Source organism: Pterocles gutturalis, unplaced genomic scaffold (assembly GCF_000699245.1).
Source record: "Pterocles gutturalis isolate BGI_N339 unplaced genomic scaffold, ASM69924v1 scaffold15799, whole genome shotgun sequence".
In the NCBI taxonomy this organism is placed as follows: domain Eukaryota; kingdom Metazoa; phylum Chordata; class Aves; order Pterocliformes; family Pteroclidae; genus Pterocles; species Pterocles gutturalis.
This window is the reverse complement of record NW_010136114.1, coordinates 22279-38357: the sequence shown is the minus strand read 5'-3', so window position 1 is coordinate 38357 and position 16079 is coordinate 22279. Positions and strand designations below refer to the sequence as shown.

The 16079-nt window shown below is 53.0% G+C and overlaps 1 protein-coding gene across 1 annotated transcript in view; it reads left to right on the top strand.

Annotated features, from left to right (window-relative positions):
* Nucleotides 1–1375: 1375 nt before the first annotated feature.
* GPR156 (G protein-coupled receptor 156) overlaps nucleotides 1376–16079 on the top strand; it is a 14929-nt gene continuing 225 nt past the window's right edge. Inside the window, 11 exon segments of the mRNA XM_010082195.1 lie at nucleotides 1376–1480; nucleotides 4154–4290; nucleotides 6662–6797; nucleotides 7684–7794; nucleotides 8836–8961; nucleotides 9427–9522; nucleotides 12331–12567; nucleotides 14404–14562; nucleotides 15137–15227; nucleotides 15230–16053; nucleotides 16056–16079. The exon segment at nucleotides 16056–16079 is cut by the window's right edge and continues 225 nt beyond it. Of these exon segments, the coding sequence (XP_010080497.1) occupies nucleotides 1376–1480; nucleotides 4154–4290; nucleotides 6662–6797; nucleotides 7684–7794; nucleotides 8836–8961; nucleotides 9427–9522; nucleotides 12331–12567; nucleotides 14404–14562; nucleotides 15137–15227; nucleotides 15230–16053; nucleotides 16056–16079 (2046 nt within the window).

Genomic DNA, 16079 nt, shown 5'->3' with positions numbered 1-16079 from the left:
TTCTTTAAAGCTGAAAATCAGTTTACATGAGCTGAGAACGACGTCCGTAGCTTTTCTGGCATTTGAATCCTGATTGCACCTGGTGAAGAAAAGCAAGTTTCAGACCAGGTCTACCTTTGCTTGCATAATTTTAATTTACTCTTTCTTTGCTTGCATAGTGATGGGAATGATGGGAGTTTTTCCAAAGAAAGGACTTGTGAGGAGAAGGGATCAAAGTGTTGGGAGTAGCATCAGGGAAGGACAGAGCACCAGCCAGGCGCAGGGTGTGAGCACAGTGGATGCTCAGCCAGGGAGCAGCCCCAAGGAGCACGATATGGATAATTTTTTTCTTCCCACCTGTTGTTAGGAGCAAACAGGGAGTGAGCTATTGTGCTTCCTCCCCAGCTGCTAACGACGGGAGACTTGCTTATGGTCGTGTGCTGGAAGCTAATTAAAACCGGTGACAATGGTAATTGAGTAAGGATGCTTGAGGATAAGTATGACCTCATGTCTAACATGGTAATGAGGCCTATTAAAATCCTCACCAAAAAGAAAAATGAGAGAGGGAACAGAGGCAAAGGTGGTGTGAGGGGAGAGGGCACAGGCAGGCACAATACCTGGTGGCTAGAGCCCCAGGAGAGATGGAAAGCATGGAAGTGCTGGGCTTTTATATCTCCTTATAAACAGCCCACTCCTCAGCTAGCCAGGCTGCCTCTCGGGCCGAGCCAGCTTCAGTACACGTGCCATTCAAGCGTGTTCCTCCCCTGCTCGCCCAGGCCGGGGTTTAGATCCCACGAGCAATGGCAACACTTGCTGCTGTTTCTTGTTGTCTTCACTTGCTGGTTCTTTGTTGGAGGAAGGGACTGCACCAGGAAGCTGGCAGAGGCTGCCAGTACTGGGAGGGGGGAACCTGCAAAGATACAACCTGAAATTGCACTGGTATGGGAAAACGCGTTGGCAGAGGAAAGCTGTGGTGAGCTTGGGGTGCCAGGGTGCCGTACTCCAGCTTGTACTGGCATGGCACCCGGTTTCGGCTCTGCAGCTGAGGTGTAGGGGCTGAAGGCTGCCGTGACCCCAGCGTGTATTGCTTTGCAGTGTGGCGTAGCAGGGCTTGGGATGCCACCGTGCTTCACAGGGACCTGCGCCCCACACTGAGTTGCCTTGCTGCAGAGGACACCCCAAGGGACGCCAGGAGGTGGGTGCTCCCCATCCCCACTCTGGATGTGCACTGCATCGCTTTGGGTAAGCTCAGTCCTAGGCTGCCAGACCCCTTCCCTATGCCCTGGTGACGGGGGGGATACAGTGTACGCCAAAGGCTTCTTCTTGCTGGAGAAAGTCCACCCTCATCCTTCCGGCAGGGGCGAAGGTACAGTTGGATGACAGCTGAGGATGTGCTATGGAGCCGGGATTCAACTGCTCTGACCTCTGCGTTGGCAGCTCTGGTTTTGGCAGCCAGGAGCAGCAGCAGCGGGCGCTGCAGGAGCTCTGCACTGTCACAGTGGTACGTACAGAGGTGGGGGAGAGCTCTGGGGCACCAGGTTTGTCCCACAGAAGTGGATTGGGTTGAGGGATGGAGAGCGGGGCACAGGGTCGTAGCTGCCAAGCAATCCCATCCAGCTGGAGGCTGGGTGCTGTCACCTCCTGGGGTGGGCTCCAAGACAAGCCCTGCCCAGGTGACACCCAGCAGTTAGGCAGAAGGTGAGGAAGCAGCCTTGATGGCCAAGTCGTGTCAAGCAGCCCTCCCGTCTGTCAGCTGGCTGACAGCCTCTTAAGAGTGGCCTGGGATGGCCTCCTCTGCCCTTGACCTTCCCCATCTCCTGGAACTTCAAAGTGCTTTTCAAATATGAATAGAGCAGGATTTAACTAAAAGTCATCGTCTGTAATAAGTGGTACCTCTCCCCCCCCCACCACTAAGCCAGTGGAAATGACACCAGGATGCATTGGTTGCAGCTGGCTCCACGTGAGGCTGCTGGATGGACCAGCGAGGCTTGGCTCTCCACCACGTCCTGCACAACCATGGGCCTTTAATTAGAAGACCATAAGCTGCTTGGCTTCCCTGGCTCTGGCAGCTGCCTTACAATTAATATTCCCCCTGCTAGGGCCAGGATTTACTCTGCTCAGCAGCAAACAAAGCGCTCCATCAACTTCAAGTAGCATCAACATCCAGGGAAACAGCGGTCGGGGTGGGGGGGTGTGTTGGGAAAGGAAAGGTGGAGACCACAGGGCTGTTTCTGATCCCTGGGTGGTTGCTGGGAAGTGGGTGCAGTAACGCTGTCGGAAGCAGCCAGAGGTGGAAAGGTGCTGCTGGCTGGTGCAGCTGGGAGTGAAGCGTGGGAGCCCTGGGGTGCTGAATCCACCCTGCTCACCTTACCGGCAAGAGCCAGGTGTTACCCTCAGGCTTGACCAGACAGGACACAGAAATAGGATGGCGTTACAGCCTCATACCAACCCTGAGCAGCCCCATCAGCCCCTTTGAGCTCCAGGCAGGTGGGAAGATGGCCCTGATTTGTGCCAAATGATGGGGTTTTTGCACAATGAGTCCTAGTGTAAGGTGAGGGGGACTGACCTGGCTGACCACCACTGTCTGCTGTGGTCTTCACTTCCCAGAGAGCCAAAAGACCCCTCAGAGGATGGGGAGAGGGAAGAGGTGGGGAACAGTTTGCAAGAGGGAGATGCATATCTCCCCAGGGATCCCTCCACTCTGTGGCAGAGCAGGGCTGAGCTGTGCATGCAGCTGTATCCCAGAATAACGCATCAGCTCTCAGCTGGCTCTCTCTCCCAGCCAGGGGTTTGCCTTATCCAGCAGCCCTGCAGCCAGCATGGCACCAGCCTGTGAGCTGCCAGGAGCCCGCAGATCAGCCGTGCTCATTTCACAGTGACACATTTTTAAGAATTACACGTTGGCTTTAATTCTCCAACCTGTGCCTTGTTTTTGTTCATCTAGAGGAGATGGAGCCCAGCTGGGCAAGAGGGAAATGAGGCATCAGCTCAAAAATGCTGCCTTACCTCTCCCTGCAGATTTATTTCTAGTAGTGCTGGAAGCAGAAACAGCTCAGATCCTGAAGGAAGAACTGTGATTTTGATGCAGTGGCAGCTGTTGGGAAAATAGTCTCCTGCCATAGGAATTGGGTACGGGTGAACTGGAATACCTGAGGAAGGACTTAGCACCAGAGATGTTAGTGAGGACGTGTGTGATCCCAGCTTAGTCCCTGTCCTTCTCCTTCCCCTTAAAGGGGATGTGCCAGCAGTTAAATAAAAGCAATGCTTTAGAAAAAAAAAAAAAAAGTTGTCAGTAACGTGTACACATAGTATGTGTGAATGAAACCACACATTCACACCCTATTAAAAATGCTGGAGTATTTTAGATACATGGTGGAAATAGGTTTTTTGTTTCATGTAGGATCACGTTATCCATCCTCTGTTAATAGGGAGATAGCAGAGAATATTTTTAAATGGAGATTTAAGACCAGAAAGTCGCTTGTGTGTAGGGAGAGAGGTGCCTCCATCACACCTGCTTTGGGCGTGTCCCTCCAAATCCAGTTCTTAGTTGATGTCTACCCTGGACCCAGTTAGTTTCCAGCCAGCTGGGAGATGGGTGGAGCCCAGCTTGCTGTGTCGCTGTGTAATGCATCTGAAAACCACTGTCCCACTTCCTTTTCTGTGTTTTCCGCACCGACTGGCAGCTCTGCTGCCGGCTGGTCAGTTATCTGCTGTACATAGGGGTAAGGGTGGGGACAGGAGGCCAAGGGTGCCCTACCCAACTTTCCAGAGAAGCCTGATAGAAATTGGGGTACCACAAGGTCTGTCTCCAGAGATTTCTTTCCAGAGAAGGACAGCGAGGAACTGTCACCCATTTTCCCCTCTCCCACAGCCAGGGACAGGTTTATGAGTCACTTGTACGGCACCATTACGTATTTGGCCAGCTGGCTGTAAGAAGAGGGCTCCTGGACTGCCCTCCCCTCCGGTGCGCTCAGCAGGTGGCAGATGGTGTGTCCTGTCTACACACACCTCCTTAGCCCTGCTAGCAGGTCTTGGTCTTGTGCAGGGGTGTCTGCTCATGAGGAGGAGTTTGAGAAATGTGGTTTTGAGTCCTTTCTGGCAGAGCAGGAGCACCCATGAGAGTGACCATGCCAGCAACATCCCTCTTCCTCCTTACCCCTTTTGCCTCCCCTAGACATCTTCTGACCGCAGTGGGAAGAGCTCCCCCTCCTTCTCTGCTGCTCTTTTGGGAGTTGTGTGGACGTTCCTGACCGGAGGAGTCCTCTTAGCGCTCTTCTTTCTTGTCTTCACAATTCGCTTCAGGAAAAACAGGTAAGAGCTTCCCTCTTCTGCCCTGAGACCTCCCCTGAGCTAGGGCAGCGGGGTTAGGCTCCTTCAGAACCAGGAGCTGATGGCCAGCTCAGGATCTGGAGGGCACAAGCCTGAAGGAAAGGCAGGGGGCAAGCAAGGGCAGTGCTGGGGATATTGCAGCTTTCTCCATCACATCCAGTGTTGATCACTGGGGGAGACACACCTACTTGGACTGCTCCCTTCCTTCGCAAGGCAGGGAGCTGTGGACAAGACGGAGCATGGATCCCCTCCGTGTGGCACAGGCAGCAGCACACAGTCTCATCCCAAAGGTGCTACTCAATAAAACCATCAGAAGGAGTGAGCAGAAAGAGAGCTGGTCTCTTTCTCCACTCCACAGTATTGAGAGCATCACTTTGAGCAGCATAGCTCCATGAGCAAAGCCATCGTGCTTTCCACAGTGCACACATATCCTTCCTGCTGCTGGCCACTCGTAGTCTGAAGATATTGCTAACCTCTTTTGATCCTGGTAGTTGTTGATATTGGAGGAAACATGACCACCATTGGTGTGAGAAGCTAGTGGTGAAGTGGAGGCTTTCTGTGGTGCTGTTCAGTCTGCACAAAGGATGTTAAAAGTCCTGCTCCCCAAATGCAGCATAAATAAAGCAGAAAGCTCAGCAGTTCCTCATAGCCCAAACTGTCTCAGCCAGTGCTTAGACTTCCTCAGCAATTCTGGATATCTCACCTGCCTCCTTGCCATCTTCTCCTCAGCTTCATTGGTCCATTGCTCTCTTAGCTGCTTCCCCCGTAGAGATACGTCCCCCTCCCAGGCTTTACCTGGCAAAGCCTTTGTGGTCCACATGCTGTTGTTTTGTAGAGAGACGTGCATCTGTGTGCAGACCAGGCTGCTGCTGTTCCAGTGCTCTGGGTGTGTTACTTAATGCTTCTTATAACCGCCATACAGTCAGGAGGGTCCTGCTCATACAGGTTTATCTTGAGCCCTGTGCCTGCTGCGGTGCAGGAGCTGCATGACTTGCATCCCGGGCTCAAGCACTTGATTTACTGAAGGTGAGCGGTGTTGAGTTCAGTGGCTACCTTAATTGATTACCAAATTATTTAGGCCCCTGAAGATATTCTCAGAGCGAAACTGTAATGAATGCACATTATTTATTTGCACTGCAGCAGATAAATATGGGTCTGCCTACTGAACCTATGAAGGCAAAGGAGACCTTTTTCAGCACGCAGTTGAGAGGGTGAGCTGATTAATGTCTTTCCCCAGGAGCTGAGACATGGCAAGGAAGGCAGGGAGGGAGAGAGCTGGGCTGAATCCCTGCCGCTTCAGGGGTGGCAAGAAGCAGGAAAGAGATCAGGGACAGGGAAAAGCAATGACTTAGCAGCAGATTGAAGGGACGGAGCTATGCAGGGGGATGGCAGGAGCTACAGCTTTCGCTTGATGGGCTTGCTGGAGGAGGGTGACAGGTCCGGAAATCGGTGGGTGGATTCTCCCCTCCCTGAATACAGTCACAGCATTATGAGTGATGGGGTGAAATTACAGAGGGGAAGCTGTAACCTGAACACTGCTGGCAGCTTCCTGAAGTTGAGACTGTGCTGGGAGCTGAAGTATCTCCTCAAAGGAAGGAGCAGCACGAAAAGCCTGTTCCTGGAGGCATTTGTAGCTGCTGTACCCAAAGCTTACTGCTGGGGACAGTTACCCCAGGCTTCGTTAGTGAGGTTTCCCCCTTCTGAACCTTTACAACAGAGGACAGTGAAAGCAGATGTTGGCCTTGAACCCGGGGGGCTGAGCTGGGCTCTGTGCTGTGTTTTCACCTGCGTGACTGTGGGGTATCACTTCCCCTGGCTCTGCACTGCTGTGGGGACACATGGCCACGGCACGTGCTGGCGCTGCCAGAGCAGCTTTGTGCGCCTGGCATGGGCACTGGTAGCAGAGACCCAGCTGTGGTGATCCTCTCTGCTTTGCCACTAAAGCCCATGGTTTGCCACAGTTTTGTCCAAAAAGATGCTGTCTGAAGCTACCTCAGGGATGCTTTTCTGTGCCACAGACACATGCAAGCGGTAGACGTGCTGTGGAGCAAGCCTGGTACCTGTCCATTTTGGGAAGAAGGGATCTTGCAGTCCCACAGCAGTGTCAGGGTAGGGCAAAAAAGAAAGTTTAAGAATAGGGAAGCACTCAAGCAATACAGGGGAGAGGATGGGGAAAGCACCATGGAGCAATGGCTGAGCTTTTGGAGGAGCTGTGAAGAGCAGGGGCTGAGGAGGGACAGTGTGTCAGCATTCCTTGTGGCCATTGGCATCCCTGTAAGGGGACCCTGCCCCAGTGCTGTCAGGTCATAACGCTCAGTAACTGTCACCTCCTTCCCTGCTTTGTTTCCTGGAGGATCGTGAAGATGTCCAGCCCCAACCTGAACATTGTGACCCTGCTGGGCAGTGGCTTGACTTACACTAGTGCTTACCTCTTTGGGATTCAAGAGCAGAGCCTACCATCTGGAGACTCAGTGGAAAAGCTTATTCAGGTGAGCAGGGGGTTTGCTGGTACGGGTGCCTTCACAGATGCACATGTGTGCACGTACATGCATGTTTGTGCATGCTCTCTCTCAGCTGCAGCCTGTCGCCACCTTGCTGCTGGGTGCATTCCACATGCACAAAATGCAACCAGATGCTTTCCATCTGAGGGGCCTTCACTGTTTGCAGTTTGTGCAAGCCACAGCTGCACTGAGGGGGACGCAAGGCAGATTCCCAGGGAAGAGGGCAGTGCCTGTGCCAGCTGCCCCATGGGCAGGTAGGCAGGCTGCTGGGCTGATAAAAGTGCAATATGGAGAGGGGAGAGATGGGATCCTCTGCACAGCCACTGCCCAATGTGGCACAGATGCTGCAAGGTTGCAAGTGAGTTTTTTATCTGCAAAGCAGGTCTTCACTGATCTGTGTGATGAAGCCCCGTGTCCTGACCTAGGACAGCTGCCCTGCCAGACCAGGGACTGGGCAGGCACTGGGGTGGGAGAGTGGGATGTGGGAGGGAGCATGCTCTGCTGCTCTGCTCAGCTGCTGGGGTGAGAATAATGAACGAACGGAGGTGCCAGTGAGTGATTTGTTGGTGCTGGGACCCTCTGTGCCCCTGCCATTTGCAAGCTGCCTGGCTCTTCTTGCCTGCTCCTCCAACAAGAGCCTCTCTGGGTGGGGAGGAAAAGGCAGGCAGCAGGCATGCCTGCAGAGGAATACGTGCATTTTAATTTATTTCACCCTGTGGTCAGCTTTCTAGTATCTGATCTGACCCTCCAGAAGCCACAAGACCATAGATGCACCCCCACCCATCTTTATTGCATTCCTGGGTGGGAGGGTGCGGGGTGTCCCTGCAAGCCCCCTGGCTGCCCCTTCAACCCCACTCGCTCTGCCCCCCGGCAGGTGCGGCTCTGCCTGCTGTGTGTGGGGACCTCCCTGGTGTTTGGCCCCGTCCTGGGGAAAAGCTGGCGGCTCTACAGGGTGTTCACCCAGCGAGTGCCGGACAAACGGGTGGTGAGTACGCAGCGCCTGGCGGGGTGGCTGGACTGGGAAACTCCCTAAGGTGGGTGAACGCCAGCAAGTCCCAAACTGGTGCAGGATAGCAGATAGAACCGGCACATGGAAGGGATGGGTGCCACAGTCACAGGTCTGGTTTCACAGCTAGCTGGGCATGGGCACCTCACTTATTCCTGCGCAATGAGGCCGAAGCTTTTCCACTCTGCAGGCAAGTGGGTGCCCTGGAGTCTGCCTGTTCCCTGAGGGGGTTCCAGCTCTGTTTCTGAGCAAGGTCTTGTTCTCATTTTACATCAGCCATGTGCCTTTGTTACACTACACACCAGTGTTTGTGTCCACGTCTGGGCTGATTGTTTTTGTGCGATGAAAATAAACCAGGTATCTTCAAGGGCATCTGATGTAGGGCCATCCTCAGATACATCTGATTGATCTCATCTTGAAGGGAGGGATCACTGTGTACTCCTTTGCAGCACTGAAGGAAGGGGATACAGCAGCTGGGAGAGAAATGGGAGCCACCTATATAAATTTGTGCTTATAACAGTTCACTTACAGCTTTCAGTGGCCATTTTCCAATGGTGAAAAAAGTAGGTCTTGGACAAAAGGTGAAACGAGAGGGTTTGAGGGGGAACTGGGTACCAGCAAGGATTCCCATTCCTGAGGCACTGGGTTCTGTGTTAAACTTGCAAAATTATAAGCCTACTATCTTTTTTTCCCCACCCTTTTTGTATCTGCTTGTGATATGAGCATAAGGGATGACACTCTTGTTCTGGAAGAACTGTTTTTTGTCAAAGCATTTACCAGCTAGCCACACCGTCAGGGAGGATTTGTACCTGGCCCCAAGCCTGATTAGATCTCCAAGAGTTTGGGACAGAGATCCTGTAGCTGACTTAGATGTAGGTGAGCTGCTGGACTCCACTCTGTGGGAAGTATTAGGACGGACATGTCCCTTGGAAGAAACAGCAAGAAAGAGACCCAAGGGGATGGGAGTTATTGGTGTCCATTTGCCCCCCAGGGTAATGCTTACGTCTCATGTGTCTGCAGATTATCAAAGACCTCCAGTTGCTGGCGATGGTGGCAGCATTGGTGCTAGCGGACGCCGTGTTGCTCTTGACGTGGGTGTTCTCTGACCCGGTCCAGTGTTTCCGAAGCCTCAGCATCTCACTGCGGGTAAAAGAATGAGGAGGAGTGGTGGAGGGTTGGTCTGCGTCCTGTATGATCTCTGTGGATGAAGTTAGTGGATGGTCAGGCATTTGGAGGTGCTGCTTAAAAAAAAATAGAAAGAAGAGCCAGAAAGCCTTCTGGGCACTCTGGGTTGGGTTTGTCTCATCTATTACAGAGAGGAGGTTCTGCTGCAAAATTTCCAGGTCTGTGCAGGTCACCTGAGTGACACAGAAGAGGTCCATGGCATCTGCAGGTGCTTTAGAGAAAGGTTTAACCAGCCCTGTTAGCAGCAGAGTGCCAAAATCTTCCTTGCTTTAACCCTCTGCCACTGGCAGCACCAGCTTTGGCCTTTCCTTTTAGGAATTTACAGAGGAGACCTGCTCAGATGCACACACCTGTCTGCACATCAGTCTGTGCCTGCTCCCAGGCCGGGGCAGCAGCCTTCACCTCTGCCTTCCCCTTGCCTCCTAGGCGACAGAGAAAGGCATGACCTGCTCAGCCAGCCGCGTGCAGTCCTGTGCATCTCTTTATTCCGATCTTTGGCTCGTTCTCATTTTAGGGTTTAAGGTATGTAACCTCTTTATTGATTCTTGCATTGTATCTCCTCCCTGTCTCAGAGCCTAAACTGTTTAGCAGCATTCATAGTTTTTCTGGCCTCCCCAACTACATTACTATTGCAGATTGCAGCTGCTTCTGTTCATCTTGAAAGCCCTCCCATCTCCAGTCCTTCCCACCTTGATGTTTTCTTGCTTTCCCTTGTAAAAGCTGTTAGACACTTTTTCCCTGCCTAACCATCTCTTTTATATACACCGTGCACGTACTATTTCTAGTTCTCTCCCTGCAACCCCCCTGACTCATCTATCTCCCTTCTTAAAACTTGTGTTGTACTGTTTTCTAAAGCACACTTTTCCCATAAAGCCTCAGGTGACGGTTGACCGCAGTGATGCACTGCAGCTCAGCCCTGAGTCTGCTGACTTAAAATCGAGGAGGTGCTGATGACAAGGGCTTGGTGCCTACCTTTGCAGGATGTGTATCAGCTTAATTATACCACAAAAATACACTTTCACTGGTGTAGCTTTGCACGTGGGCATTCTTATTCCAGCAGAGTTAGTTATACTGATGTAACTATGTAGGTATAATTGTCACTGTAATTATCTGTGGTCTCATGTGTCACTGGGCTGGCAGAAGCTGGACGCATTTCAGAAAGCTGATGTTGATGAAGCTTGTGAGATCACAGCCTTTCTTTGGGAATGGCTCCATCTCTGTGTGCAGTACAGGCAGTTCCTTTCTGACTCACTATACTATAGTACTTATTGACCATCTACCCAAAATCGTAGGAAAAAGAGCAGGAAGAGACCTCACAACATGGCCAAGTCATTCTCCCCGCTACGCTTCACTTTAAAGACATTAGTCTAGCCTGTCCTTAAAAGTCCTTTGGTGTTAGGGATTGCAGGCATTCCCTGGGCTTTCAGTGCTGTGTCTCCACCTCTGATTTTGTCCACAGTTTGTGTTAGACAGGTAATGCTTTTGCCTACAGCTCCTACAAACTGCTTTTTGGAGTAAAACATCCCCATTCCCAGTCACAGGTACTCTTTGTTAGCATTGCATTGAACCTGACCCTGATCCTAATCTACCTACTAGGGGTCATGGAGTTATTTCTTTAGTGGTTTCGCTAGAGTTAATCTGGATTTACACTAATGTGAGAGTAGGCTCTATCTCTGCTTGTATGTAGCACTTCTTATCTTTCACAGCATTAATGTGCTCAGTGCTTTGTGAAGCCACTCAGTGTATTATCCTGGTTTTACTGTCACAGAGCAATGAACAGAGATGACTTGCCAAGGACATGCCTGGAATTAGGAGCAAAGTCCTCTGCTCAAGATTAAAACAAACAAACAGACAAACAAAAAACTTACTCTTGTGCTTACTGAAAGTCCATGTTTACCAGATAGCGGTGCTGTTGTCTGTGTCCCAGATAGACTATATGAATTTTAAATGGGACTTTGGTACTGGGTTTTTTTTTTTTTTCTTGCTCAGGGATTAGGAGTTGGCTTGCCTTTGGGCCATGTGGTGAACGTGGTTATGATCCAGTGCAGATCCCATGAAGCAGGGCTGGGTGTCAGCCTAGCTTCCAGCGAGCCAGGTCCCACCATTACAACGGCACCTTGAGAATTCATGGTGCTCTGAAGTTGGGAGTCTCACCAAAGGCTGTGGATGTGAACCTCTCTTGCCTGTAAGAGTGTCCCTCCAGACCCTAACCCTGACAGTACCCTGGCAGTGGCCATTGTGGTCATCAAGCAGCCACAGCACAGAGGGATCCAGAAGAGTCTACAGAACATCTGTAACACAGGTCACAAAGCACTTCTTGATGCCCAAATAACAATTTACTCTTAGTAAAAGGCTGACAGTTACACTTACTGGATAGCACAGGAATAATGTAGGAGTCACATTCCCAGTATTCTGGGTCCTTGCAGGAGCAGGGATTTTGTTAGACAGTATTTCACAATGATCCTGAAGGCAGACCATGCCCTGGCAAAACACATTTGGTGTTTCCTGCCAGTGTTCCCTGGGTAAGGAGAGATTCAGCCTGCCGAGTAGTTCAGTCCTGACCACACTGGAAATAGGCAGCGTGGGACACTTGAGGGGCAGTGCGGTGGGGAAGCCTGCTCTGAAACACCCAACCTGCTCTGGGGGAGGGAGGACCTCTGTGTACAGAGCACTTCTCTAGCCCCTGCCACCCCTGCTAGAGTCAGGCAGGAAACAGCAAAGGGAAGGGAGAAGAATTGCACACAGTAGTTTCCTGGATTTTTGTATTTAAAGAGGCACCATCTTTGTAAAGAGTACATCCTCTTCCCTCCAGTCTAAACCTCCACCTCTTCTGCCTTGCTTTTTCCTTATGAATGTCCTTCTGAATCTCCTTCCTGCTCTTTCAGAGGTATGTTGTTGCTCCTTGATGGCACTCCACTGCTACGTTCCCACAGGGACCTCTGTCTCGTGTCTGTTCATTTTTGCTGCTCCTGCTCCACGCTGCCCAAGGGGAAGTTTTCATGTCTTGCCTCTCCTGGCCATGCCCTGCTCTGTGGCATCGCCTGCCAACCTGATCTTCAGCTCCCTGTGCCCCTCAGCCGGCACCCCTGTGGCCCACCAGGGCCACAGTCTCGCCCTCTCTCCCTAGCCCTGCTTCGGACCTGCGGCAGCATGCTGGGCATTTGCTGCAGCGTCACCAACGCATGCTGAAGGTCTGCATTATAGATCAAAGAGCATTAATTAGGATTGCGCTGAGTGTATCTGAGCTCACCAGGCTTGGTAGGGGGTGGGGGTTGACACCATCAGGCTGTAATTTTCCACACTCTGGAAACCTCTCTTTTCTGCTTCCAGAGTATGCTCCTGCTGTATGGGACCTACTTGGCCGGTCTGACCGACAATGTCAGCTCCCCGCCAGTCAACCAGTCCTTGACGCTCGTCGTTGGGGTCAACCTCGTTTTCCTGGCTGCTGGCACTGTCTGCTTAGTTCACCGTTTCTTCCGCGCTTGGCACAACTTGCTGTTTGGTTTTACTTCTGGAGGCATCTTTGTATGTACAACTACGATCAACTGCTTCATCTTTGTCCCACAGGTATGCTGCCACCTCCATCCCACCACCTGGCTGGAAACAGGCACATTTTTGGAGTTTAATAACAGCAGCCGTGTGGGCCAAAGCACTTACTTTCCTGCTTCTTTCCCCCAATTTTTGGGCTCACCCATCCAGCTTATCCTCCAAGCCCCAATGTCTCTGCTTCCCTTAAGCAAGTCCTCCGAGTCTCCAAGGACTGCAGGCACGTTGTGGAGCTGCTGCTCAGAAACCCTCCCGCAAGAGCGTGCCGCAGGTGGCAGCCCCACGGAGGGCACGCGTGGAGGCAAGGCTGCTGCCCTCCTCCACGTGCTGGTGGGATCGGTCAGGTGCAGTTTTCCTCTCCTCATACCCCATGTGCCCGCTCCCACCAAGGGTTTCTGCCCTCATTAGGGATGGAGGTGGGCTCCAGCAATTGAGATGGCCTTGCCAGGCTCAGGGGCTTTGTGGCTGCCAGCGGTCCCGAGGGGAGGCTGTCCTCCTCTGTGCTCTTGGAGGAGGAAGCTGGGCTTTGCTGCAAGCAAGGGGGAGGACGCGGAGGTGTTTTGAGGAAGCCTTTTGTGGCCAAGTGAGGCTCTTCTGCTTCCTGTGTCCTGCAGGAGCAGCCTGGTGTGCCTGGCCACGACATCAGTGGGAAAAATGCTCCCATTGTTCCAGGGAGAGGAAACAGTTGTTTACTCAGTGTTATATTTGGAAGGATGTTTGGGCTCAAGGAAATTAGGTGAGAAAGAGAGGAAGAGGCAAAGCTGAAGAAAGAGCAGATCTGTGCAAGAGAGAGCTTGGGGGATCTCGCCAATGTGCATTAATACCTGTGGGGGTGGAGAAGGGAAGAGGGGAGCCAGGCTCCTAGTGACGTCCGCTGACAGGACAGGGGACAATGGGCGCAAACTGAAGCACAGGAAACTCTGTTTAAACATCAGAATTTCTTTTTTTTTTCTGTGAAAGATGTAAAGCACTGTAGCAGGTTGCCCGGAGAGGCTGTGGAGTCGCCATGCTTGGAGACATTCAAGACACATCTGGACACGGTCCTGGGCAGATTGCTCCAGCTGACCTTGCTTGAGCAGGGCAGTTGGTTTAGATGATCTCCAGAGTTCCCCTCCTACTTCAGTCGATGCAGTATAACTGCAGAGTCCCAACTCACTAGATGACCAGCCCAGGCGAGCAGGATCCAAACCTCCTCTGACAAGCACCAAGCCTGCTGGCGATGCTCTGCCAAGTGCAAGGTCTCTCGGAGTGATGTCAGAGGAGCTGATGAGCTGTATTTGCACTCTGCCTGTACCATTTTTTTCTGCTGTAGCCCAGGGGCCTTGAACATTTTATTTAACTTGAATCTTTTAATTCATCAACTTGTTTTTCCTAATGGGCTTGCTCTTCTATTGCTCATCTGAGATCGATGAACATCTGGAGCTGGGCTGTGCAAGGCTTCTGCACAGGCAAGAGATGAGAAAATGGATAGTAAGCGTTGCTGCTTTTCAGCTTGTCACCAGTGATTCAAGGATAAGGAGGCATGCGTGACACTGTCTTTGTCAGTCTGGGAGAAGGGGGAAGAGGCTTTTACGGCACGCTTAGAGGTAGCAGCACAGGCAGGCACTGACCCTCCCTGCATTAAAAGCTGGAGCCAGGGACAGGGTTAGGGCTAAGAGGGGTGGGAGGCTCCAGGAGACACTGCAGCCCCTCACCCAGCCACATCTTGCCACTGTCTCTGCTTCTCTGTCACACCCTGCCTTTGTCTCCCCCTCTCCATCCCTTTGTCTCCTTCGCGCTCGAGCTGTGCCTGCCTCCCGCTGCGCGTCGGCAGGAGCTGTGCGTGCTGCGTTGATAACGCCCTCTTCTACTCCCCAGCTCAAGCAGTGGAAAGCCTTTGAAGAAGAAAGCCAAACTGTGAGCCACATGGCAAAATACTTCACCAGCCCGAGCAGGAGCTGCCGCTCGGTGTACAGTGAGGAGCAGCTCTACCAGCTGATAGGGGAGAAAAACTCCATGAAGCGACTGCTCACTGAGGTACAGGGCTCTGCCAGACCCCCTTGTCTGTGCTGGCTTCTCCCCTTCCCTTTTGTGGGCTGAAGGCTTTGCAGGGTGGGAAGCCCTTTGTTACACCCCGGTCCTCACTGATGCTCTGCCTCTGGCCTCTTCCCTCCAGAAGGGAAGAGCCGTTTTGTTTTGTCACGTCACTCTGCACCACAGAGGGCCAAAATTTGGGCAGAATCCAGTGGGGGAGAGGAGGAGAGCCTGATTCCCACAGACCAATCCAACGTGGTTAATTTAGAGGGCAGATGCTCCGTCTCAGGAAAGCCCCCACCATCCTGTTCTGTCACCCATCCTTACATGTGGGAGCATCCCAGCGCTGGTGCTCCCCTTCCCTCACCCGCATCTGGGGGACTCGAGGGGGCTGCAGGGGAGGATAAGGTCACACGTGCTGCTGGTGTGGTTCTTGCAGGCCAAACCTGCCAACCTGCCACCCTGCTGCCTCTCTGGGCAGGGAGGGGCAATTCATTTTCTGTCAGCGCCTGCTTCCAAATTGGTGGCGTTTACATCCACACACCCTGAGCTTGACAGGTGTATTTGTTTGATGCAGAAAAACGCCGTGATTGAAAGCCTGCAGGAGCAAGTGAGCAGTGCCAAGGAGAAGCTGATGAGGCTGATGTCTGCAGAGAGTGGCAGGGAACCCCCCCAAACACCTTTTTTTGCACCCGGAGCGCAGGGTGGTGTGGGGATGCACCAGGGGACCACTGCTCCCCAGATCCAGAGCAGGATGGGTGGCAGCCTCCCCATTTGCTGGGTACACCACCTTTTTGCAGTGATGCTCAGGAGCTCTGGAAACATGAGAACCACGAGCATATGCAGCCAGGAGAGCCTGTTTGCTCTAGAGAACTGCTTTTTGATGTGGGGGACAGCCTCGAATGTGGCCCAAAAGACACTCAGGAGTGTGGGGCGCCTGCAGAGAAGGGGCAGCCTCCAGAGCAGCTGCCCAGCCAGGACATCTCAGCTGGCACGGCCTGGGAGTTGTCCCCCAAAGTCAGCTATGTGAGCAGTGAGAAGCTGCGGGAAGTCTTGCAAGAGCTGAGCCTGGATGGCAAAACCTACAGCCCAGCCCCACGCGGCAGCCACGGCCCCCGAGGCGAGCAGGGAGGAACGTGGGGGGCCTGGGAGGGCTACCTGGGCATCCGCACACCTCTCAGCCCCTACCTGGCAAGGCGGCGGCGGAGGATGCTGCTGCCCCCCACCTCCACCTGCTTCCCTGGGCATGTGTCTCCTCGTGCCGGCTGTGGGGTGAAGGAGGTGGGTGGCTGGGGCTGTGGAGAGTTGGCACAAATCTCCCTGGAGAGGGAAGGGGAGATGGCTGGTGGAAGGCTCGTTCACCAGCCAGCACCATCCCCTCCAGCCATCCCTGGGGAGGTCACCCTCCAGCCCGAGGGATGGCCAGCATGGCCAGAGTCCCAGGGAACTTCCCCGTGCCTCCCACAGCAGCAGCAGCAGCAGTGGCGGGGGACCCCGGCGGGGCCCGCTTGGGCCCCCCC